The following is a 27,090-nucleotide window of genomic DNA, read 5'->3' as shown; positions in this document are numbered from 1 at the left end:
CCATCCTGTCTTCCATGTCTCCTGTGTCAAGCCCTTTCTTCGCACCCCGTTCGTCTTCCCTCCCCCTCCCGTCCTTGTCGAGAGCGCACCTATTTACAAGGTACGTAGGATCATGGACATGCGTTCTCGGGGACGGGGTCACCAATACTTAGTGGATTGGGAGGGTTACGGTCCTGAGGAGAGGAGTTGGGTTCCGTCTCGGGACGTGCTGGACCGTTCACTCATTGATGATTTCCTCCGTTGCCGCCAGGATTCCTCCTCGAGTGCGCCAAGAGGCGCTCGGTGAGTGGGGGGGTACTGTCATGTTTTGTCTTAGATTGTCTTGTCATTTTGCTTTTCCCTCTGTTCATTTTCCCCCTGCTGGTCTTTTTAGGTTCGTTCCCCTTTTTCTCTCTCCCTTCCTCTCTCTCTTCTCTCTATCGTTCCGTTCCTGTCCTGTCGGATCCTTGTCTATTGTTCACCGTGCTGTGTCTGTGTATCGCCCTGTCGTGTCGTGTTTCCCTCAGATGCTGCGTGGAGAGCAGGTGTCTGAGTCTGCTAGGTTCAAGTGCCTTCCCGAGGCAACCTGCAGTTCTTGTTCGAGTCTCCAGTCTGTTCTCGTCATTACGAGTGGAATTATGTCTTTTGTTTGTAGAATTACTTTACTGGATTAAAGACTCTGTTTTCGCCAAGTCGCTTTTGGGTCCTCATTCACCTGCATGACATCATTAAAGACATGAGTAACCACCACGCTGCATTTCGGTCCGACTCTCTTTCAACAAACGAAGAACGCCATTACACCTATAGCCATATAAAAATGTTTTGATAAAATATTGAATTTGGCCTTTACTACTAACAAATAAACATGAATGGCAAAAAACACCGTCAAAAAAAATCTTAAGGAATAAGGTTTTGAAATGTCAGGAAATATTTTTTTTTTTATAGACAAATATTTAACCTCTTATATTTGAAAGCACAAAACTACCTCTATACTTCCATTCATTTGTATGGGTTACCTTCAGATGAGTCGTGACACTTGTGGGGGTCCTAGAGCAAAACAGAGTACATCATCGTGTCTGTGAGTCTCATCTCATATTGATAAGGCCAAACCGTTCGGACTCTACAGACATTTTTGTGAGAAGACGGATTTTCGAGACATCTCATGGTCCGACAAACACCCCTGTAGCCCGGTCACTTTCCTCTGCAGATGTGGAAGGCTGACATTGGCGGATTGAGACGCAGCTCATGCAAAAAAACAGACATCTCTAGCTTAATCCTTCCTAATGTCTACCTTCATGCTACATAATAAGCCCAAGTGTACCAATAGTTTGCAGAAACAATTACGATACTTACATGAATCCATGTATTTTCTTAGAGATGATAAACCCAAGGTCCTCCTCTTCACTTTATTTCACACTGAGTGGTTTCAGGCTCGCGGAAGTGTGATTTTAAGTTTGATACTTCAGGTTAACAAGACAATGCTGGAGGTTGTTTGGTGTGAAACAACCTCAGCTGGATTTTCCCCCATTGGATAGTAGAATCCCCAGTACTCCTAACCACACTTTCTTTGAAATGGCCTATGATCACATTGGATTACAGTAAAGCAGGTTACCCTTCACAGCCAGTCCTACCTGTATGTAAACTAGACATAACAGAAGAGCTTGGACGCAACCATCTTCTCCAAACCGACACACCATTTCTGGGAAGTTTCAGGACTGTGCTTTAATTAATAAATCATATAAGGTGTTTGTTAATAGTCAGCTCACCATTTATAAAACATTTAATATTAAATGTCGATAAGCTGTTCATAAATACTAAATAACTGCATTCATAAATATTAACACTTATAGCTTATCTCAATGGATGAGAAACAAATCTGTCTATTCTTTCAACAATTTTGTTAAAGTAGACAAAGACAAATCAAATACATTGTATAAAATGTACTGGGCTCTCTTTATTAAAGCTCTCTCACAGATGTGGTGTGTATGTACAACATGGTGATAAATGGTGTGTGTGGTTTGTGTGTCTGTGCGTGCATGTGTGTGTATTTGAGTTGCTCTGCCAATATGGTCAGAATTAATACACTCTTAACATTTTCCATCGGCAGGACGATCAATCATCATCCCGCCAAAAATACATCTCACCCCAGAGGACCAATCTTCCAAAGTCTGATTCAATAAATGTTCATGAAAATGTGTTGTGAGAGGCAGATACAACATTTATACTCTCCATGGTATCAGAAGTCCTTTCATTCAACATATTTCCTCCTTGTGTCTATCACTGTCCTCTCCAAAGCCCATCAATCCCATCACAAGTTCAACAGGCTGTTCTTCTCTGGGCACCTCGTCTTTCTGCACACGGGGGTACGCCATGTACGCATCATACAGCTTCCCATCAGTCTGCCACATGCAGGACAGAGACAGGTAAACCAAAATAGGTGTGTTAGTGCTGGGCTGGATCAAATGTCTCCACAAACCTGCCTAACAGAGGAGGCTTGGTTATTAATGACACCATAGTTGCTTGTGTTTTTTTGGTAACATAGCCTATTCAGTGCCTGGTATGAAACTTTCTCTGTTTCTCTGTCATGGAAAATGCAGTGCTTGCATACTGCAGCTGTGGGATGTGCTACAGTACCTTGCTACTGATTTTACTTGTGGTCAGGTGTGGAGTGGGAAACAAGTAATGTAACATTCATGTGTGTGGGTTTAAGTGTGGGCCTGGGGGTTTGTGGAGTGACATGCTGTATGTGCATTACTGTCTGTATCTGGTGTATAATGTATGTTTATGTTAGTGAGAGTTTCCATTTTGTGAATGCACACCATGCAATGAGTCTGCAGATAGTGTGTATGTGTGTGTGTGTGCGTGTGTGCGTGCTGAGGCATGTTTCTATTAATGCTTCCGTGAGTGTTCTTGCGAAGTATATATGCGGTAAAGCGTCTCTCATTGTGTACCTGTGTTTATGTGGAGAAGCGGGAACATCCTCCAGAGAGACAGCATGATGTCGATCTTGAAGCAATGGTAAATCACAACACTAACAGTAAACACCAATACCAGAGTGATCAGTAGTACCCCAATAGGGAACAGATAGTTTGGATCTGTGCAGAAAAAAAGAGTGGAGATAGCATTTCAAATACATAATGTCAAGCTGACTGGCTTTATTCTTCAACCATTTTTGTTCAAAAGTGGTGAGGTTGCAGATGTTATAATTCGCTATCAAAACAAGAGTAAAGAGATAGGATAATATGTGTGTGATCTCTTTTGAAACATTTTTATGTTATCTTCCAGAAAGTGTTGTGTTACCTGTAGGCTGTAGTGTGAAGGAGGCAGAAGGACTGCCTCTGTCACTGGAAACCTTACAGGTGTAATGGATGGAAAAGTCTTCCTCTTAAATTACGCTCCAACCAAACACCCTCCTTCTCTTCAGAAAAGTTCCCCATTGTGAACACACAATCAAACCATCATGGCCACAGTTAAGATAACATATACTGTTATTGGCGCCAGAGGGGTGGGCTGCGGTTTTATGGGCTCCTAACCAACTGTGCTACTTTGTGTTTTTTTGCATTGTTTGTAACTTATTTTGTACATTGGTCTCTTATGAACAAAAAGAGCTTCTGGATATCAGAAGAGTGATTACTCACCTCGAACTAGACAAATATTTTTACTGTAATGAGTCTTCTGCAAAGGATATACTGTTTCTCCGAGACCAGGCCCAAATTCCCGTCATTCGCGTGAAGAAAAGACAGCGGTACAGAGGGTGGAGATCAGGGTGCCTTGTGAGAATTCGTCAGCGAGTGAGTAACCTGCCTCTACTATCCATTCTTTTGGCCAACATGCAATCACTGGAGAATAATCTGGATGAGCTCCATTCGAGACTATCCTACCAACGGTACATTAAAAACTGTAATATCTTATGTTTCACCGAGTCGTAGCTGGACGACAACAAGGATAATATTCAGTTGGCCGGGTTTGGGCTCCAGGCAATACTCCACTGAAATGATGACAATGATTCATAAACATCATAGACAGACAGAAATATGCAGTTACATGACCCTATTGAACACAACCATTTCTAAGCTCTCACAGAGCAAAGTTTCAAAGCAGCCTCTATGAAATCATAACCTCTGATTCAGGGTCATATACAATGCCTTCAGAAAGTATTCACACCCCTTGACTTTGTACACATTTTGTTGCGTTACAGCTTGAATTAAACATTGATTCCATTTAGATTATTGTATCACAGGCTTACACACAATACCCCATCATGTCAAAGTGGAATTATGTTTTTCAAAATGGTTACAAAAAATGAAAAGCGGAAATGTCTTTAGTGTAAGTATTCAATGCCTTTGTTATGGTGAGCATAACTAAGTTCAGGAGTAAAAAATTCTGAACAAGTCACATAATAAGTTGCATGGACTCACTCCGTGTGCAATAATAATAATAATAATACATTTTAATAGATGTTTGAATGACTGCCACATGTCTGTACCCCACACATACACTACAGTACAATTACATGTCCTGTCACGTTCTGACCTTAGTTCCTTTTGTATGTCTCTGTTTTAGGTTGGTCAGGGCGTGAGTTGGGGTGGGCATTCTATGTTTTGTTCTATGTTTGTATTTCTATGTGTTTGGCCTGGCATGGTTCCCAATCAGAGGCAGTTGTCTCTGATTGAGAACCATACTTAGGCAGCCTGGTTTCGCCCTTGAGTTGTGGGTAGTTGTTTTCTGTCTCTGTGTCTGTACCAGACAGAACTGTTTCGTGTTGGTCTATTTTTGTTATTTTGGTCGTAGTGTTCTGAGTTAAAATAAATATACATCATGATTTCATGTTCTGACCTTTATTTCCTTTGTTTTGTCATTATTTAGTATGGTCAGGGCGTGAGTTGGGGTGGGCAGTCTATGTTTGTTTTTCTATGATTTGGGTATTTCTATGTTTCGGCCTAGTATGGTTCTCAATCAGAGGCAGGTGTCATTAGTTGTCTCTGATTGAGAATCATACTTAGGTAGCCTGGGTTTCACTGTGTGTTGGTGGGTGGTTGTTCCTGTCTCTGTGTTTGCACCAGATAGGACTGTTTTGGGTTTTCACGTTTTTGTATTCAGTTGTTCATGTGTACATTTACGTATTAAAAGAACCATGGACACTTACCACGCCGCATATTGGTCCTCTGATCCTTTTCGCCTCTCCTCTTCTTCCGAAGAGGAGGAAATCCCTTACACATGAACACGTACCACTCTGCACTTTGGTCCTCTTCACCTTCTTCAACCCACGACAGCCGTTACAGGTCCCTCAGTCGAGCAGTGCATTTCAAACACAGATTCAACCACAAAGACCAGGGAAGTTTTCCAATGCCTTGCAAAGGGCAACTATTGGTAGATGGGTAAAAAAAATAAAGCAGGAATTGAATATCCCTTTGAGCATGGTGAAATAAGTTCAGGAGTAAAATTAATTACACTCACTGCAAAGATACAGGTTGTCGGAGAGGAAGGAAACCGCTTAGGGATTTCGCCATGATGCCAATGGTGACTTTAAAAAAAGTTACGGAGTTTAATGGATGTGATAGGAAGAAACTGAGGATGGATCAACAACATTCTAGTTACTCCACAATACTAACCTGATTGACAGGGCTCATGAAGGAAGCCTATACAGAATACAAATATTCTGAAACATGCATCCTGATTGCGACAAGGCACTAAAGTAATACTGCAAAACATGTGGCAAAGCAATTCACTTCTTGTTCTGAATACGAAGTGTTATGTTTGTGGAAAATCCAATGCAACACATTATTGACTACCACTTTCCCTATTTTCAAACATAGTGGTCGCTGCATCATGTTATGGGTATGCCTGTCGTTAAGGACTGGGGAGTTTTTTATTATAAAAAGAAACAGAATTCAGCTAAACACAGGCAAAATTTTGGAGTAAAACCTTGTTCTGTCTGCTTTCCAACAGGAGATGAATTCACCATTCAGCAGGTCAATAACCTTAAACAAGGCCAAATCTACACTGAAGTTGCTAACAAAGAACTGTGAATGTTCCTGAGTGACCGATTTACAGGTTAGAATTAAATCTGCTTGAAAATCTATGGCAAGATCTGAAAATGGTTGTCAAGCAATGATCAACAACCAATTTTAAAGCACTTTGAAAAGAATAATGGGGAAATGTTGCACAATCCAGGGGTGGAAAGCTCTTAGAGACTTACCCAGATAGACTCACAGCTATAATCGCAACAAAGGTGATTCTAACTTGTATTGACTCAGGGAGTTGAATACTTATGTAGATTCTTGACAAAAAAATGACAATTAAATCTATTTTAATCCCACTTTGCAACACAACAAGTTGTGGATGTCATAAGGTGAATGCACCAATTTGTAAGTCGCTCTGGATAAGAGCGTCTGCTAAATGACTTAAATGTAATGTAATGTAAATGTGGAAAAAGTCAACGTGTGTGAATACTTTCTGAAGTTACTGTCTCTGTAATGGCTGTGGTAAGGATTGGGGGTATATGGTAATAATCTGTTCCTAGATCTGTGGTTATGGACAACTTTTATGAGCTGTGCCAACAATACTCACCGTCCACCATACTGTTGATGGTCTCTGAGATCCTGCTGCTGAACCCTTCCAAGTTAAAGGTCATGGTGCAGGTGTAGAACGCATGATCCTCAAGGGTGACCACTTCTACTCGGAGTAACTCCACAGCACTGTGACTGACATAACTAAACCTGTTCCACAAGGGATCATCTTCCACAATGGGTTCACAGCCCTGACAGGGTTAAAATAGAAATGTACACTGAAAGGTAGTGGTAATGGAATATGGCTAGTAGTACAAAATTAATATACAATTACAGATAAGTTCTGATAATGTCTTACCTTAGAAGACCAACTCAGAACAATTCAATGCAGTACAATATGTGAGAGCAATGAACAATGTAAAGGGTATGTTCAGTACTGTGTTATGCAGGTGAATGAGGACCCAAAAGCGACTTAACAGAAACAGAGTTTATTCCAGTCTTAACAGAAAACGAGTAATCCTGAATTCTTTCACAGGTAATGTCCAAACAGGAATAACTGAAATCCTCTACTGTAGAGGGGAACAACAGGAGAAGCGACCACAGACTGCAGGTCGCTTCGGGTTGGCGCAGGCCGTAGCTGAAATAGACACCTGCTCACACGCAGCATCTGAAGAAGGCAAAAACACGACGGAACAAGAACACAGCACAGCAAACATCAAACAAGGATCTGACAAGGACAGAAGCAGAAACAAAGAGAGAAATAGGGACTAAATCAGAGGGCAAAATAGGGGACAGGTGTGAAAGAGCAAACGAGGTAGTTAGGAGAATGAGGAACAGCTGGGAGCAGGAACGGAACGATAGAGAGAGAGAGGGATAGAGAGAGAGGAAAAGAAACCTAATAAGACCAGCAGGGGGAAATGAATAGAAGAGAAAGCACAGGGACAAGACATGACAATATATGACAAAACATGACATACTGTGTCTGTTGGAACATTGTCTCAAATGTAGTCACAAGATTTCACTAGTAGTAATAACCCTACATTCCTATAGTTTTAAACACAAATTAAGCATACATAGAGACTGACTGGATAGCTGAAAAGAAAGAGTTCAAACAGACTTTCCAGCACTGTCAGGAAAGGGCAGACTGGGACCAGAAATCCGCCCGGGCGTTTCTGACTCACCGGACCATTTTTCCCTTGAGGCCCGACATTGGCCCATTTTCTTTCCTTGAGGCCACCAAAAGGCCAGTTTTTGTCATTGTGGCCCCAATTATCAGCCAGATAATTATATTTTTGTACAAAAAAAAATAGTTAGACAATTCCATTGGGCTAAAAATGGACCAGCCCATCCACCATTTTCTCAAAATGCCAGGTGGCTAGTCCGCCCCTGTTGTCAGGCGTCCCCTCTCAACACTCTCCTATTGCACTGCATTGTCTGTTTACCCCATTGGACTCACCTTGTACCACTGGATGGAGTAGTTGTCTACTTCCCTGATATGCTCACTCAATGGGCAGTTCAGGAAAGAGGTGGCTGTGTTGGTCAGGACCTGTTGGGCCTTTTCTGGTCGACCGCATTCTTCTGGGTTGGTGTGGTTCACAATCAGCAAGGCAACCTTCTTGTAGCACTCAGAGGGTAGTCTGTTATCAAAGGTAACAGGAAATATTTACACCACACACTCATATACACACACATATACACACAGCAGACAAATGTATAGCCCCTACCTCACAACACACTCATAGTCTCCAGCATCTTCCATCGTGATGTTAAAAATCCAGAGTGTCTTCCCCCGCACCAGAGTCTTTCCTGTCTCCCTGGTCAGCTCTGTCCCAGTCCTTAGGTAATACCATGATATCTTATAGGGGATGCTGCGGTTGTCAGACACGTTGAGGTCCAACAGGGTGGATGTCAACATGGCAGCATCACCGGAAATTGAAAATACCCACTCAGTTTCTCGTCCTTTGTCCACACAGAGCTCTGCACACAAAGAGTATATAGAGTAAAGACAAACATGCAGTACAGGGACTGTTTGAGGACCACCATCTTATTTAACGAGTCCACATCTTAAAGACCAGAATATGTTGGGGAAATGATGCACACCAAAAAAGTATGCAATTATTACGCGAGTCATGTAGCATGCATAGACAGAGTTTTTACAGAGATGGTCTTTCAAAATATATCTCTTCACAACAAATTCTCCAGTGTTAATTTTTGAGTCTATGGACCCATAGACACCAGAGTAGTGTTAAATGAACACACTGATTAGTGTAAAGCCTTATTCAAATATTTCCCACAGTGCCTTGCCTTTCGAGCAAATTGTAGAGTTACCACCTGTGACTGTATTTTTTTGTGACAGAGACATAATTGTTGCATTCATCCATATTTTGTCCTGTAGACTTCAAAAAGTAAGATCCTAAATTAATATGTTGTCATAAAAAATGTATATTTAACACAATGCCATATGTATTTCATAAGGCCTTATTTTGCAGGCATAGTTTTAACCAGATACAGGCGCCTGAAACTCATGCACGTCAATTTGAACAAAAACCATGCCCATCATCATATTTCCCAGCATGCTCTATTGCAGGAAGATTTTGTTTTTGAATTGTTTGTTTCAATATCTGTTTGTGCAGGTACATTGGTACATTGATTGATTACGTGTTTGTAGCCCATTAGCAACAAACGTAAACCTGTTATTCTGAGAGTGTAATACAAGGGCCTGAAATCCATGTTTTACAAGCCACATCAGCCCTGCAAATCACAGTATACTGGCTTACAATGTGATGTGTAATTCCTATTGAAATCCAATCAGTGGGTGGAGATCCAACAGTTGGAAAATGAATTCACCTGCAACCTGCATTCAGAATGACTGTCAGGGTTAGGAACATTAGGAACTAACTGATTTGAACTAAGTGATTGGATTAGTTTAGAAAAATGTGTGTAGTTTATCTTTGTGAAGTATACGATAAATTCAGTCAATCAATGTACGTGCACAAACATAGATATTGAAACAAACCATTCTAAAATATCAACCTGCAAAACAGCATACACCGGTGGTAGTTTTGTTTCAAAGTGATGTGTATGAGTTTCAGGCCTCTGTATTAGGGTAAAACTAGGTCCTCAAAATAAGGCCTTACGAAAGACATATGGTATTGTGTTAAATATATATATTTTATGATAACATTCACTAAGGATCTCATTTAATACTGGGTGAACTCCATATGACTGAAAATGGATGAATGCAACAACCATGTCTCTGTTAATAACAAATATTGTCATGGGTGGTAACTACAATTTACTCAGAAGGCAAGACAATCTGGGAAATATTTGAATAAGGCTTTACACTAAGCAGAAAGTTGATTTAACACGGTTCCGGTTTTTATATGGGGTCCATAGACAACACTTTCAGTGTTGATTTAAAGGTCATGCATAGTTCAAAGGACGTTTTTCATGAAATTGGATGATATTTGAAGGAAACCAGATCAAATTATGATGATCAAGGTATGAAAAATGACTGTAGATTCTACATTGATAAAGTTTGATCATAAAGTTACTGGTCCCCTCCCCCACGTCAAACACTTAGATTAATTATTTAGGTAACAACGTGCCATCACGTTAACTCTTATTTTAATACACCAATGGTACTCTACCATGATATTCTCTTACCTAATTTAAATAACTATAATCTTTTAACCAACATCGGAGAAGACATGTTTGCAGAGGGGCATGGTTTATATAGCTAGATAGCTACTCTACTGGTGCCAAAATGTGACTGAATGGTGTCAGAAAATATAATTACACGTTTACCCAATTAATCTATTGCAAGTATTCTTATATTTTTCCCCTTTCATGTTTGTCTGATGTTAGCTAGTTACTGGCTAGCCAGGTCTTCAGCCAGTATGGAACAAATGGGGGAAGGGTAGTTTAAAACTGCACGCAGATATTTGCAGTGTTGCTTTATAAAATTATATAATTCCATTTACACCCACCAGAGGTCAGACTTAAATCACGACAAAGTGAAGGACCATGTTTCCGGAGATAGAGCTGTTAACTTGATCCAGTTGAATTCAATCAGTACTTCTAGCTGTCCTCGTAACATGGTTGATTGATGGTTGATGAATTCTGTGGGTAAAGTTCATCCTACTTACCTCCTACTGCCTTGGAGTTGCCAGTGAGACAGAGGAGTGAGAAGAGCAAGAGCTGCAACCTCTGACTCCAATCCATAGCTGAAACAAAGAGACACACAGAATCACTTGTGAGTTTTAGTCACACATTGACATAATAGAATATCAGAATCTTCAGCAAGTGAAATGATCAGACACACAAAAGCACCATGCTTCTTTCTGACCATCCACTTAATCTGTCAACTGAATGTCTGTCTCCCACACAAACACACTCCACAGCTACACAGATTATCCAGTGTTAAATCAACACAGAGAGTGTTAAATTAACACTGAAAGTGTATACCCCGATAGAGACTGGAACATTTTAAATAAACACACTGCTAGGTATAAAGCCTTATTTTTTATTTGTTTTTACTTTTTCCTCGAGTGCATTGCCTCTCAAGTGAATTGTAGAGATACAGTACTATCCGAGACTGTATTTGTTAGTGACAGAGACATGGTTGTTGCATTCATCAGCTTTCCGAGCAGCTAACCGATCGCTGCAGCTGTACATAGCACATCTGTAAATAGCCCATCCAATCTACCTACTTCATCCCCATAATGTTTTTATTTACTTGTCTGCTCTTTTGCACACCAGTATTTCTACTTGCACATCATCATCTGCACATCTATCACTCCAGTGTTAATTTGTTAAATTGTAATTACTTGCTACTGTGGCCTATTTGTTGGCTTACTTCCTCACGCCATTTACACACATTGTATACAGACTTTTTTTTCTTTCTATTGTGTTATTGACTGTACGCTTGTTTATTCCATGTGTAACTCTGTGTTGTTGTTTGTGTCGCACTGCTTTGCTTTATTGTGGCCAGGTAGCAGTTGTAAATTAGAACTTGTTCTCAACTAGCCTACCTGGTTAAATAAAGGTTAAATAAAAAAATATATATATATTTTCAGTCCAAGGCACTACACCAAGTGAGATCCTGAGCAAATATGTTATCATAAATTGTTTATTATTTATCACAATACAAAACATTATTCATATGGCATAATGTTAAGGGCCTACTCTGAACATAACTAAAATGTTGAATTAACACTCAGTGTTGTAAAATAACCCCAGCGTTGGTCTTAATAACCAGAGTTGAACCAAAACCACATCCATCATAATCATATTTTACAGCGTGCTCTATTTCAGGTTGATTTATTAAAAATTGCAGGTACAATAATTAATTAATGTTATGCATCTCAAATATATATGTGATACATTTTCCAAACTAAGCCGACGTGTTACTTGGATTTATTGCGCCAGTTACTGAAATGGTTGTTCCAGTTTAGATGCTTTAGGTCAGGTATTCCCAAACTGGGGTATGTACCATGCCATCGGGGGTATGCCAAATATAAATGTGATTCACATTTTCAAACAGTCGGTTTATATTTTCCAACGGGGCTGTGCATTTGGGTGAAGTTTGTTTCTCACCTTAGTAGCCTTGGTTCACTGCCAAAAAGCAAAAGCGAAATAACAACACAATGTCAAATACAGGTAACCTAGTCAAATAATTAACATCCAATCACATTAACCGTTACTCTCTCGCGGGAATTCCGATAAAGCCAACTGCGCTGGTGCTCATTCTGTTTGCTAGAAAATTGATAAATGGTTCAAAAAAAGTAAGGTCCGCGTCCATAGAGACACATACCAGCAGTACTACACCTGCACCTGTCGACAACACAAGTTGTTCTGCTTCCACGAGCACATCCAATGCTAGCATCAGTAGTTCTCCATTTGTTGTTAGCCCAGCTAGCATGGACAGGGACGTTGGACCATTGAAGAGGCGCAAATATGATGGGAACTACATTGATTTGGGAGTAGTGCCTTTCCTCAGCCACAGTGTGTCATATGTGCAAAAGTACTATCTCACAACTCGATGAAACCTTCACTCTTGCACAGACATTTGAAACAGAACATGCCAAACTTAAAAATAAGCCACGGGAGGTTTTGAGCGAAATTTAAGATGACTTTCGAGTAGTAAGACATGTATAAAAGCAACAGATACCATTAATAAGAATTTGTTCTTAACTGACTTGCCTAGTTAAATAAAGGTTAAATAAGTTAAAACATTTAATTGACAGTGTGGGAGAGTAACCTTCATTCACTTTCCTCTATGCCAGATGTGGTGATCGTCTACTAATGACTTACTATAATAAGCTTAATACTGTACTTCTCTCGGAGCATTCCCACCATCCATTTGAATAGGCAGATATTGTTACTGCAGCTGGTTGGCTGAAGTCGTTAATTGTCCATTTCGGGAACACTTTACTGTAGGTGTCCTTACGAATGCATTCATGAAGCCTTTTTAACAGCTGTGTTACACATTATAATATTTGTCATAAGCTGTCATGAACAGTTTTAAATGGAAATGAGTTGCGGCATTAGATTATATAAAACTAGTTATAACTGGTGTCAAAGAGGACTATTCATCCTGTCATATGCTCTAATGTCAACTGCTACACAGTCTGCATGACAACTTTTGTCATATGTTATTACATGCTACATAATAGTCTACATACCAGATGTTATAACAGGGTGTTTTGTCATTTACCAACCTCTGTGTCACATTATTAAATTGAATGGAATGACGGACTTCATAACCTTGTCATATGGCTTTATAGTGTGTGCACAAACACCTGCAGTATAGTAACTTTCATTTGAGGTGTTATGAAACAGTTACTGTATGAATGTGCTTATAACACTGGTCGAGTTGAATATCACAAAATGTTACCATTCAAATGATCTCCAAGAAACATGGGCAAATGGGAGCACAGATGTAGATTTGATTCTGGCACCTACTAGCACTCTTGACTCCACATCCTGTAGTGCTTCTGTCAAGGCACAGCCTTATCGCTATAGCCTCGCAGTTAACAGCGCTGGGCCAGTAATTGAAAGATTGCAGGTTCGAATCCCCAAGGTTACTTGGTGAAAAATCAGTTTGTTCTCTTGAGCAAGGCACTTAACCCTAATCACTCTGGATAAGAGCGTCTACTAAATTACTAAAATCTAAAAATGTAAATGCATTTTTTGTAAGTCGCTCTGGATAAGAGCGTCTGCTAAATGACTTAAATGTAATGTAATGGCACATCATCCAGAATAGACACTATGTTGTTACACAATATAAAGCAAAGATATTGAAATTCTACTCCATGTAGAAGCAGAATTTACATTTGATATCACTCTCATTACAAGTGGACATAAGTAGTCTGACACCACAGAGTTGATAACTTAGTTATAATAACAGCTGTTATACACCTCCACTGTGAAGTGTGTCTGTCAGATTTAGTATAATCTGGCCAGTCAACCAAACATCCCCCTTGATAAAAAGTCAAGCTTGTATTGAAGGAGGGAATTGAAAAGTCCAAGAGACTATCATGTTTCAGGAGAAGACCCAGATGCAGACAGTGTCAAAGTAACAAAAGTTTATTACTAGAACAGGGGGCAGGCAAAGTGACAGGTCAAGGACAGGCAGAGGTCAGTAATCCAGATCAGAGTCCATAAGGCACAGAACGGCAGGCAGTCGCGTGGTCAGGGCAGGCAGAGTGGTCAAAAAACAGGAAAACAGAAACTAGAACAAGGCAGGAGCAAGGGAAAAACACTGGTAGGCTTGATGAACAAAACGAACTGGCAACAGAGAACACAGGTATAAATACACTGAGGATAATGGGGAAGATGGGTGACACTTGGAGGGGGATGGAGACAAGGACAAAGACAGGTGAAACAGATCAGGGTGTGACAGAGTCAAGTCATGCAGTGAGTCAATCCAGACCAGCTGAGAACAGGAAGCTTAGCTTTCACAACCCTGACCTCATGACTCTTACGCCTCACAGTATCACCACTCCAGGGATAGCCAACCCTGTTGCTGGACAGCAACTGGGGTTGCAGGCTTTTGCTAAATCACACCTGATGTTTGACATTTTACTGCACTATAAGGATCTAATAACACAAGCAATTCGCTGCACCCACTTTAACAACTACTAAACTGTCTATGAGCAATAAACTTTGATTCGATTTTTGATTCAACTAATCAGTCCTAGTGAGCAGCTAGCAGAATCATGTGTTCTTGTGAAGGGTTTAAGTGCAGAAAGGTAGTTCTCCCAGGTTAGGTTAGTTCACCCCTGGTGATCATTTTCATTCAACTAATAGCAGTCTTTCTGTGGTGGAATGTGTCTGGCCCTGCTCCAGGTATGAGGTATTAGCTTGCCTACCTGAGTGTCACGGGCTGTGGTGGTTGACTACCGTGGTGACTCCTGTAGTCAAATATTTTTTGTTTTCCGTGAAGGCCTGCCCCAGATTGTCTCTATACAGAAATTCCTCTATGGACTTCACCAAGTGAGATCCTAAGTGAATATGTTATCATTCAAATTGATCTATTTAAAGGTATTGGACAGTCAAAATCATGTTTTCCATGAAACTGGATGACATTTGAAGGAAACCAGATCAAAGTATGATGACCGAAGTATGAAAAATGACAATTGATTCTAGATTGATAATGTTTGATCATAAAGTTACTGGTCACCTCCCCCATGTCAAACACTTGGATTCATTATTAACGGGACAAGGTGACATCGCCTTCAGTCTCATTTTAATGAACCAATTGCAACATTTAAAAAAGTGCTGCCTTGTAACCAACTTTGGAGAAGGCATGTTTACATAGGGATGTGGTATATAGCTAGATACCTACTCTACTCGTGCCAAAATGTGACTTTAGGGTGTCATCAAATATAAAAGTTTACCCTGTTCATCAATGGCAACAATTCTTATGTTTCCCCTTTCATCTCTGTCTGGTGTTAGCTAGTTACTGGCTAGCTAGGTCTTCAGCTAGCATGGAACAAAGGGTGTAGGTGTCATTCAAAACTCATGTCTTTTAAAAAAGAGCAAGGTTGGTTTTGGGGACTCTGGGTTACTGAGATATGACCGAGCGGGTCAAATCAGAAGACTGGAGGCTTGACGTAGTAGGGGTGTGGTTTCAGGAAGTCATTTTTGGCACCCGTGAGAGTAAATGTAATTTCAGTTAATCTGTTAAGTTGAATTGCTAACTATTCTTTTTAGCTTTAATTAAGCCTACATAAGTATATGAGTTCCTTAAAAGCCTATGCAAATCATAATTGGATATCCCCAATGGGATAGTAATAATAATGTTTTAAAAAATGTATTAGATTATGTGATGTGAAATAACTTTCAAGTAAAATGTTAAGTTGCAGTGTACAAAATTAACATGTCCAACAGGAATGACATTTACTCTCACGGGTGGCTAAAATTAACTATCTAAAAGCCACATCCCTAATAAGCCACACCTCCTGAAAATAATCTATAGATTATGTTAAAAAAGACCGAGCTGCTTGGGCAACCAGAAATAAAGTGAATAAAAACGAATTTGATAACCCATGTTTGGATCATTTGAAAAACCCAACATAGTGGGTTATTCACGCAATCTATCACATTATGCTGGCTTGCAAAGTGATGTGTAAATCTGATAAATATCCAGCAAGAATGGGGATATCCAACCTGAATTTTAGATCACCAGCAACATGCATTCAGAATGACTGCCAGGGTTGGGAAAACTGAAATATGACACTACCTAAAGCAGTGGTTCCCAACCTTTTTATAGTCCCGTACCCCTTAAAACATTCAAACTCCAGCTGCATCCCCTCTAGCACCAGGGTCAGTGCACTCTCAAACGTTGTTTTTTGCGATCATTGTAAGTCTGCCATACGCACACTATATGATACATTTATTAAACATAAGAATGAGTGAGAGTTTTGTTATACAACCCGGCTCATGGGAAGTGACAACGAGCTCTTATAGGACCAGGGCACAAATAATAATGTAATAGTAATCAATAATTTTATTTAACCATCTTACATATACAACCTTATTTGTTCATTGAAAATGGTGAGTAACTCACCACAGGTTAATGAGAAGGGTGTGCTTGAAAGGATGCACATAACTCTGCAATGTTGTGTTGTATTGGAGAGAGTCTTAGTCTTAAATCATTTTCCACACACAGACTGTGCCTGTATTTAGTTTTTATGCTAGAGAGGGCCGAGAATCCACTCTCACACAAGTACGTGGTTGCAAAGGCCATCAGTGTCTTAACAGCGCTATTTGCCAAGGCAGAATACTCAGAGCGAAGTCCAATCCAGAAATCTGGCAGTGACTTCTAATTAAATTAAATTTTCACAGAACCGCTTGTTGCAATTTCGATGAGGTTCTCTTGTTTAGATATCGGTAAGTGGACTGGAGGCAGGGCATGAAAGGGATAATGAATCCAGTTGCCTGTGTTGTCCATTTTGGGAAAGTACCTGCGTAATTTCACACCCAGCTCACTCAGGTGTTTCGCATTTGACATTTGACATTGTGCGTAAGCTTGAGTTGATTTGCACACAAAAAAACATACAATGATGAAAAGACCTGTGTGTTGTCCTTGTTAATGCAGACAGAAAAGAGCTCCAAATTCCTAATCATAGCCTCAATTTTGTCCTGCCCATTGAATATAGTTGTGGAGAGTCCCTGTAATCCTAGATTCAGATCTTTCAGGCGAGAAAAATCATCATGCAAGTGGTCAAACAAGTGAAAATCGGGAGAAACTGCTTGTTTAACCCCTTACCGCTCCACTATGTCTCCCTGTCATGGCTTTTGCGCCATTAGTACAGATACCAACACTTCTTGACCACCAAAGTCCATTTGATGTCACTAAGCTGTCCAGTACTTAAAAAAGAATATCTTCTGTTGTCCTGGTTTTCAGTGGTTTGCAGAAGAGGATGTTTTCCTTAACTAACCCTCCATAAACGTAAAGGACTTGTACCAGGAGCTGTGCCAGGCCCGCCACATCTGTTGAGTCATCCAGCTGTAACGCATAGAATTCACTGTCTGGTATGCGAAGCAGTAATTGTTTCAAAACATCTCCTGCCATGTCACTGATGCGTCGTGAAACAGTGTTGTTTGATGCAGGCATTGTCTGTATAGTTTTTTGGGCCATTTCCCCCCAGCATTGTCCCAACCATATCCGCGACAGCAAGAAGAATTAAGTCCTCCACAATAGTATGGGGCTTGCCTGTGCTAGCCACCATATAGGATGCTTCTAGCACCTTCTTATTTTTTAATTTTACCTTTATTTAACTAGGCAAGTCAGTTAAGAACACATTCTTATTTACAATGATGTCCTACCCCAGACAACGCTGGGCCTATGGGACTGCCAATCATGACCGGTTGTGATACAGCCTGGAATCAAACCAGGGTCTGTAGTGATGCCTCTAGCACTGAGATGCGGTGCCTTAGACCACTGTACCATTCGGGTCCCTCATATCTGACATGATTGACCTCTCACAATGAATCTGATAACTGATGTCAGAGAGGTGAAGCCAAAACAAAGTGAAGATTGAGTGTAAAATAAGATAACACAACTCATAAAAGAACATAACAGAGAAGAACATCAAGACAGTATAGAGAAGAACATCAAGGTACTACAAAATATACTATTTAAAAAACACAAAATGTCAACTAACTGATTGAAACATAGTCAACGCTTTACTCCGAAGTCAACCACACAAGACCAAAAATTCTACCTACTTTTTAGCAGGTTACTCTTTAGTCCTCATGCAAGGCCACAGCTCTGTAAGCTCTCTCTGCAACACGTGCATGGTCCATTGTTTTTACTCCATGATCATACAGAGTACTAACCAGCAACAACTATCACATTCCTAGCACTTTGCAACACACATTTTTTTTACCTTTATTTAACTAGGCAAGTCAGTTAAGAACAAATTCTTATTTTCAATGACTGCCTATGAACAGTGGGTTAACTGCCTGTTCAGGGGCAGAACGATAGATAGTAAGACAGATAAGGTTAATCTTTCTGTCACTTGCACCCACAGCACAACTTCTTGACTGAGGAAAAGAGGAATTAATTTGTGGTGGGTGTCCAAGTCTTCAAAACAATGTTCTCTAAGTCCTGTCTGTCAAACACCTCAATTTCCTCGATAATAGTCATATTTGCTTGTAAATACAACTCCTCAACCACTAGAGGTTGTGTATATGTGTGGTCTAAGATTTGCTTGGTGACACTCAAACTTTGCTGTCAAATTCAAATTTGATAAACACCAACTTTTGCGGGAAAATTCTGCACAGGCAATGTTTATAATATTTTTTGTGCATACGCACCATTCATAAATGAGGCCCCAGAACAGGGAGTTCCTCAAACTCCTAATACCTTAAAGAATATGGATTTTAGAATAAAATAATGTTTAAACTTGGAATCTTTAGTTGCTACGTATAAATTCAAAATATATACCCACTGATTGTTATAGAATATAACTTATGAATCCCTCATAAGCTTAGTTAAATTGTCGTACGCCATCAGAACCCAAAATAAAAGCTTGCTTTATTCCAATGTTTGTAAACAATGTAAATGTAAACAAACACTATATAGCCTCTGTAATGAATTTCCTCCTCTTCTTCCGAAGAGGAGAGGCGAAACGGATCAGAGGACCAATGCGCGGCGTGGTAAGTGTCCATGGTTCTTTTTAATACGTTAAGGTACACATGAACAACTGACTACAAAAAACAATAAATGTGCAAACTCAAAACAGTCCTATCTGGTGCAATCACAGAGACAGAAACAATCACCCACAAACACACAGTGAAACCCAGGCTGCCTAAGTATGATTCTCAATCAGAGACAACTAATGACACCTGCCTCTGATTGAGAACCATACTAGGCCGAAACATAGAAATTCCCAAAACCTAGAAAAACAAACATAGACTGCCCACCCAACTCATGCCCTGACCATACTAACTAAATACAAAACACAGGAAATAAAGGTCAGAAGGTGACAGCCTCAAAACATGGTTAAAACTATAATTGTGCTATGATGGATGGTCAGTCTTCGCATGCATAGCTCTGTCTATAAATTTGATAGTGTTTACATTTCTCCAGGCCAATCCCTCATCTTTTTACCAAAACACGGGTTGGGTTACCACTTTGTTATTGTTTATTACCACTTTGTTATTTGTTTATTGTTTATTATATATCTCAAGTTATCACTGGTTAACCTCTGCAGGATAGTTTACTGCCATTATTTTTTGCATTTGACGCTTCAGTCACAAGAACAGAGAGATTGTCCTCAGCTATCTTCCCCGCAGGGACCCGCACGGTAGCAGTTGAAAAATTGAGGAAAGCTGAGTGCCCTCCAACCTCATCACCAAGCTGGGGATCCTGGGACTGATAACCTCCCTCTGCAACTGGATCCTGGACTTCGTAATGGGACAGCTCCAGACCCCAGTTGGTGAGGGTAGGCAACAACACTTCCGCCATGCTGACCATCAACTCAGGGGCCCCTCATGGGTATGTGTTTAATCTCCTACTGTATTCCTTGTTCACCCACGACTGCATGGCCACGCACAACTCCAACACCATCATCAAGTTTGATGGCGATGAGACAACCTACCGGGATTAAGACAGAGACTTGGCATTGTGGTGCCAGGACAACAATCTATCCCTTAACTTCAGTAAGACCAAGGAGCTGATCGTGGACTACAGCATAAAGAGGGGAGAGCACGGCCACATCCACATGGATTCGGCTGTAGTGGAGCGGATTGAGAGCTTCAACTTCCTTGGTGTCCACATCACTAAGGACTTACACTCAAACACCCTCACAGTCGTGAAGAGGGAACGACAGCGCCTCTTCCCCCTCCAGAGGCTGAGAAGATTGGTCATGGGCCCTCGGATCCTCAAAAAGTTCTATAGCTGCACCATCGAGAACATCTTGACTGGCTGCATCACAGCTCTGTAAGGCAAATACACCACCCTCAAACGCAAATCGCAACAGAGGTCCTGCCATCCAGGACCTCTACAGTATATCAGGCAGTGTCAGAGGAAGGCCCGAAATATTGCCAAAGATTCCAGTCACCAAAGCCATAAACTGTTCACTCTGATACCGTCCAGCAAACAGTGGTCGAACCAACAGACTCCGAGACAGCTTCTACACCCAAGACTTAAGACCATGAAATAGCCATAATATTGCTAAATAGTTAATTAAATGGTTACCCGTTTGGATATCCACACTTACCCTATCTTGCTCTGACTCTATGAACACTTAGGCCGTGTCTACATTTGACACTTACATGTTACTTCTGCAATCAGAATACGAGATCCCATTGAAAAGATGTGTCTAGAGATGCACAAAAGATGCATTGTGAAGTGATTGTGTTCAGATCTGTCTGACCACCTCAGGAGGAAGTCAGGGATGCATTGTGTGTGGATTTCTCCTCAGTCTGGACAAATTCATGCTACCGAAAGTGCATACAGTGGGCAACATCATCAGCACGTGCCCACAAGTCTCCATAAAACTTGTGTTTTGTGACTGAAAGGTAGCTTTTCATTATAACGTTGGAAGAAATACATTCCAAGCGTATGTTTGCTGGCATCATCAATGCTAGCCGCAAGCTAATATTTAGAAAAAAAAATTCTGTTTCGCTACAATTATGCTAACCTGCTTGCAATCCCTTTAGCATTGCTTGCTAGCTAGCTACAGAGGTTAGCAAAGCTTGTCACCTACATCAGTTACAGTTGAAGTCGGAAGTTTACATACACTCAGGTTGGATTCATTAAAACTCGTTTTTCAATCACTCCACAAATGTCTTGTTAACAAACTATAGTTTTGGCAAGTCGGTTAGGATATCTACTCTGTGCATGGCACAAATAATTTTTCCAACAATTGTTTACAGACAGACTATTTCACTTGTAATTCACTGTATCACAATTCCAGTGGGTCAGAAGTTTATTTACACTAAGTTGACTGTGCCTTTAAACAGTTTGGAAAATTCCAGAAAATGATGTCATAGCCGTAGAAGCTTCTGATAGGCTAATTAACATAATTTGAGTCAATTGGAGGTGTACTTGTGGGTGTATTTCAAGGCTACCTTCAAACTCAGTGCCTCTTTGCTTGACATCATGGGAAAATCTAAAGAAATCAGCTAAGACCCCAGAAAGAAAATTGTAGACCTCCACAAGTCTGGTTCATCCTTGGGAGCAATTTCCAAACGTCTGAAGGTACCATGTTCATCTGTACAAACAATTGTACGCAAGTATAAACACCATGGGACCACGCAGCTGTCATACCGCTCAGGAAGGAGACGCATTCTGTCTCCTAGAGATGAATGTACTTTGGTGCAAAAAGTGCAAATCAATCCCAGAACAACAGCAAAGGACCCATTGAAGATGCTGGACGAAACAGGTGCAAAAGTATCTATATCCACAGTAAAAAGAGTCCTATATCGACAAAACCTTGAAAGGCCGCTAAGCAAGGAGAAGCCACAACTCCAAAACCGCCATAAAAAGCCAAGCTATGGTTTGCAACTGCACATGGGGACAAAGATCATACTTTTTGGAAAAATGTCCTCTGGTCTGATGAAACAAAAATAGAACTGTTTGGCCCTAATGACCATCATTGTGTTTGGAGGAAAAAGGGGGAGGCTTGTAAGCCGAAGAACACCATCCTAACCGTGAAACATCATGGTTGTGGGGGTGCTTTGCTGCAGGAGGGACTGGCGCACTTCACAAAATAGATGGCATCATGAGGTTGGAACATTATGTGAATATATTGAAGCAACATCTCAAGACATCAGTAAGGACGTTAAAGCTTGGTCACAAATGGGTCTTCCAAATGGACAATGACCCCAAGCAAGACCAAGTCCATATTTTGGCAAGAACAGCTCAAATAACCAAAGAGAAATGACAGTCGATCATTATTTTAAGACATGAATGTCAGTCAATCTGGATCATTTCAAGAACTTTGAAAGTTTCTTAAAGTGCAGTCGCAAAAACCATCAAGCGCTATGATGAAACTGGCTCTCATGAGAACCGCCACAGGAAAGGAATCCTCAGAGTTATCTCAGCTGCAGAGGATAAGTTCACCAGCCTCAGAAATTGCAGCCCAAATCAATGCTTCACAGAGTTCAAGTAACAGACACATCTCAACATCAACTGTTCTGAGGACACTGAATTCATGGTCAAATTGCTGCAAGGAAACCACTACTAAAAGGACACCAATAGTAAGAAGAGACTTGCTTGGGCCAAGAAACATGGGCAATGGACATTAGACCATTGGAAATCTGTCCTTTGGTCTGATGAGTCCAACTGTGAGATTTTTGGTCCCAACAGCCATGTCTTTGTGAGAAGCAAAGTAGGTGAATGGATGATCTCCGCATGTGTGTTTCCCACCGTGATTCATGGAGGAGGTGTGATGATGTGGGGGGTGCTTTGCTGGTGACACTGTCTGTGATTTATTTAGCAATCAAGGCACACTTAACCAGCATGGCTACCACAACATTCTGCAACTATATGCCATCCCATCTGATTTGTGCTTAGTGGGACTATTATTTGTTTTTCAACAGGACAATAACCCAACACACCTCCAGGCTGTGTAAGGGCTATATGACCAAAAAGAGAGTGATGGAGTGTTGCATCAGATCACCCGACCTCAAACCAATTGAGATGGTTTAGGATGGACCGCAGAGTGAAGGAAAAGCAGCCAACAAGTGCTCAGCATATGTGGGAACTCATTCAAGACGGTTGGAAAAGCATTCCAGGTGAAGCTGGTTGAGAGAATGCCAAGAGTGTGCAAAGCTGTCATCAAGGCAAAAGGGTGGCTACAGTACTTTGAAGAATCTAAATTCCAAAATATATGTTGATATGTTTAACATTTTTTTGGATACTACATGATTCTATATTTGTTATTTCATAGTCTTGATGTCTTCACTATTATTATTCAATGTAGAAAATAGTGAAAATAAATAAAAACCCTTGAATGAGTAGATGTGTCCAAACTTGACTGGTAATGTGTGTATATATTCAGTGGGGAGAACAGGTATTTGATACACTGCCGATTTTGCAGGTTTTTCTACTTACAAAGCATGTAGAGGTCTGTCATTTTTATCATAGGTACACTTCAACTGTGAGCGACGGAATCTAAAACAAAAATCCAGAAAATCACATTGTATGATTTTTAAGTAATTAATTTGCATTTTATTGCATGACATAAGTATTTGATCACCTACCAACCAGTAAGAATTCCAGCTCTCACAGACCTGTTAGTTTTTCTTTAAGAAGCCATCCTGTTCTCCACTCATTACCTGTATTAACTGCACCTGTTTGAACTCGTTACCTGTATAAAAGACACCTGTCTACACACTCAATCAAACAGACGCCAACCTCTCCACAATGGCCAAGACCTGAGAGCTGTGTAAGGACATCAGGGATAAAATTGTAGACCTGCACAAGGCTGAGACGGGCTGCAGAACAATCGGCAAACAGCTTGGTGAGAAGGCAACAACTGTTGGCGCAATTATTAGAACATGGAAGAAGTTCAAGATGATGGTCAATCACCCTCGGTCTGGGGCTCCATGCAAGATCTCACCTCGTGGGGCATCAATGATCATGAGGAAGGTGAGGGATCAGCCCAGAACTACACGGCAGGACCTGGTCAATGACCTGAAGAGAGCTGGGACCACAGTCTCAAAGAAAACCATTAGTAACACACTACACCGTCATGTATTAAAATCCTGCAGCGCACGCAAGGTCCCCCTGCTCAAGCCAGCGCATGTCCAGGCCCGTCTGAAGTTTGCCCATGACCATCTGGATGATCCAGAGGAGGAATGGGAGAAGGTCATGTGGTCTGATGAGACAAAAATAGAGCTTTTTGGTCTAAACTCCACTCGCCGTGTTTGGAGGAAGAAGATGGATGAGTACAACCCTAAGAACACCATCCTAACCGTGAAGCTTGGAGGTGGAAACATCATTCTTTGGGGATGCTTTTCTGCAAAGGGGACAGGACGACTGCACTGCATTGAGGGGAGGATGGATGGGGCCATGTATCACGAGATCTTGGCCAACAACCTCCTTCCCTCAGTAAGAGCATTGAAGATGGATCATGGCTGGGTCTTCCAGCATGACAACGACCCGAAACACACAGCCATGGCAACTAAGGAGTGGCTCCATAAGAAGCATCTCAAGGTCCTGGAGTGGCCTAGCCAGTCTCCAGACCTGAACCCAATAGAACATCTTTGGAGGGAGCTGAAAGTATTGCCCAGCGACAGCCCCGGAACCTGAAGGATCTGGAGAAGGTCTGTATGGAGGAGTGGGCCAAAATCCCTGCTGCAGTGTGTGTAAACCTGGTCAGGAACTACAGGAAATGTATGATCTCTGTAATTGCAAAAAGGTTTCTGTACCAAATATTAAGTTCTGCTTTTCTGATGTATCAAATACTTATGTCATGCAATAAAATGCAAATTAATTACTTAAAAATCATACAATGTGATTTTCTCGAATTTTGCTTTAGATTCCGTCTCTCACAATTGAAGTGTACTTATGATAAAAATTACAGACCTCTACATGCTTTGTAAGTAGGAAAACCTGCAAAATTGGCAGAGTATGAAATACTTGTTCTCCCCACTGTATGTATATGTAATCTATGGGCCAAATTCAGCCAGTGAGCCTCCAGTTTGGGAACCATGATATACACACACATTCACATGCATTACATACTCACACATAAGTAACACACATACCGACAACACAAACACAGCTATACGAACACAACACAAACACACACACACTTTTGCACTCATCATAGCTTAATCGTTGGGACCACAAACTTTACTATAGACAGTCTGTTGTTTAAGCAAGCTTGGGTTCATGGCATAGCTGCTGGACCATTCTGGATAACGCTTTACTTTATTATCAGGACTAATTTGAAACATGCTGTTAATCCTTCCTAGTGGCTACATACACAAGCCCAAGTCTACCAATAGTTCGTAGTAACATTTGCAGTACCTATATGAATACATTTACCTTAGATATTATAAACCCAAGATGCTCCTCTTCACTTTGTTTCACACTGAGGGGATTCAGGTTCGCTAAAGTGTGATTTTAAGTTAAACTCTAGGTTGACAAGACAATGCTGTGGGTAGTTTTCTTGAAGTGTGAATCCTCAGCTGGATTTTCCCCCATTGGATTTGAGAATCCAGTCCTAACCAAACAGAGGTACAGGAGTGAGACAGAAGATGTATGATACCCACACCTTTTAGGGGCCCTGTATTCTCTCTTAGAGCTAGGAAGTGACTTCAACCTCAGAGATTCACAGCAACATCATGTCGATGCACTTCTTGGAACCTATTGTGCAGTCACAACCACAGGTGCACACAGACTCTTGCTCAAACACTTAGGTGTAGGGAAACTATGCAACCACCAACTTTCTCTTATTTTCGTCTCTTGTTTTGGTTTCATTTTAGTCTTGCTGATCTCAATGCAAGTAGGTCAACTTAAATGTATGAATCGAGCAATAGATAAAACACTACCAAAATAATGTTTTTATATGGGGCCTCCCGGGTGGTGCAGCAGTTTAAGGCACTGCATCGCTGTGCTACAGGCGTCACTACATATCCGGGTTTGATCCTGGGCTGTGAGACCGGGAGACCCATGAGGCGGCGCACAATTGCGCCAGAATCGTCCGGGGTAAGGGAGGGTTTGGCCGGCTGGGATGTCCTTGTCCCATCGTGCTCTCGCAACTTCTCCGGGGACATGCATGCTGACTTCAGCCGCCAGCTGTACGGCGTTTCCTCCAACAAATTGGTGTGGCTGGCTTCCTGGCTAAGCAAGCAGTGTGTCAAGAAGCAGTGCGGTTTGGCTGGGTCGTGCATAAGGCATAATGCTATGCTAGGCTATCAATAAACTTACACAAATGCTTGTCTTGCTTTGGCTGTAAAGCATATTTAGAAAATCTGAGATGACAAAAGGCTAAGCTGTGTTTGAATATATTTCATTTGTGATTTCATGAATATGAATATTTTCTAGTAAGATTTTTTGTCCGTTGCGTTATGCTACTTAGTGTCAGTTGATGACAATTCTCCCGGATCCGGGATGGGTAGAAACAAGAAGTTAATGCAACCGCTATGTCAGATTTTTTAAAAACTTTACGGAAAAAGCATAATCTGAGATCGGCGCTCAGAGCCCAAACCAGCCAAAGAAATATCCGCCATTTTGGAGTCAACAGAAGTTAGAAAAAACACTATAAATATTAATTTACATTTGGTAATCTTCATCAGAAGGGACTCCCAGGAATCCCAGTTCAACAATAAATTACTGATTTGTTCCATATAGTTCCATAAAGTCATTAGGCACTTGTTGTTAGAGTGTTCAGTCCAGTAATCCATCTTCATGAGGCGCGAGCACTTCGTCCAGACAAAAACTTGAAAAGTTCCGTTACAGGTCGTAGAAACAAACCAAACGATGTATGGAATCAATCTTTAGGATGTTTTTAACATAAATCATCAATAAGTTTCCAACCAGAGAATTTCATTGTCTGAAGAAAAGCACTGGAACGAGAGCAAACTCTGTTGGGAGCGCGCGTCACAAGCCTGAGACACCCTGTTGACC

At 40.9% G+C, this 27,090-nt stretch overlaps 1 protein-coding gene and 1 long non-coding RNA gene across 2 annotated transcripts; both read right to left on the bottom strand.

The window, feature by feature from the left end:
• Positions 1-1,904: 1,904 nt before the first annotated feature.
• LOC124028014 lies at positions 1,905-4,577 on the bottom strand. Its single transcript, XR_006837541.1, has 3 exons — positions 3,280-4,577; positions 2,931-3,074; positions 1,905-2,378 (listed from the first exon to the last, which is right to left on the bottom strand). It is a non-coding gene; the product is annotated as an uncharacterized LOC124028014 (long non-coding RNA).
• A 1,800-nt stretch (positions 4,578-6,377) lies between these two features.
• On the bottom strand, positions 6,378-25,501 carry LOC124027895 (interleukin-1 receptor type 2-like). Its single transcript, XM_046340139.1, has 5 exons — positions 25,489-25,501; positions 10,637-10,714; positions 8,213-8,465; positions 7,945-8,125; positions 6,378-6,739 (listed from the first exon to the last, which is right to left on the bottom strand). The coding sequence occupies exons 2-5, from the start codon at positions 10,710-10,712 to the stop codon at positions 6,524-6,526; spliced, it is 726 nt and encodes a 241-aa protein (XP_046196095.1). The 5' UTR covers positions 10,713-10,714; positions 25,489-25,501; the 3' UTR covers positions 6,378-6,523.
• Between the last annotated feature and the right edge of the window lie 1,589 nt (positions 25,502-27,090).

Source organism: Oncorhynchus gorbuscha, linkage group LG01, assembly GCF_021184085.1.
Source record: "Oncorhynchus gorbuscha isolate QuinsamMale2020 ecotype Even-year linkage group LG01, OgorEven_v1.0, whole genome shotgun sequence".
Taxonomy (NCBI): Eukaryota; Metazoa; Chordata; class Actinopteri; order Salmoniformes; family Salmonidae; genus Oncorhynchus; species Oncorhynchus gorbuscha.
The sequence above is the reverse complement of the archived record's forward strand: the minus strand, read 5'-3'. Positions and strand labels throughout refer to the sequence as shown.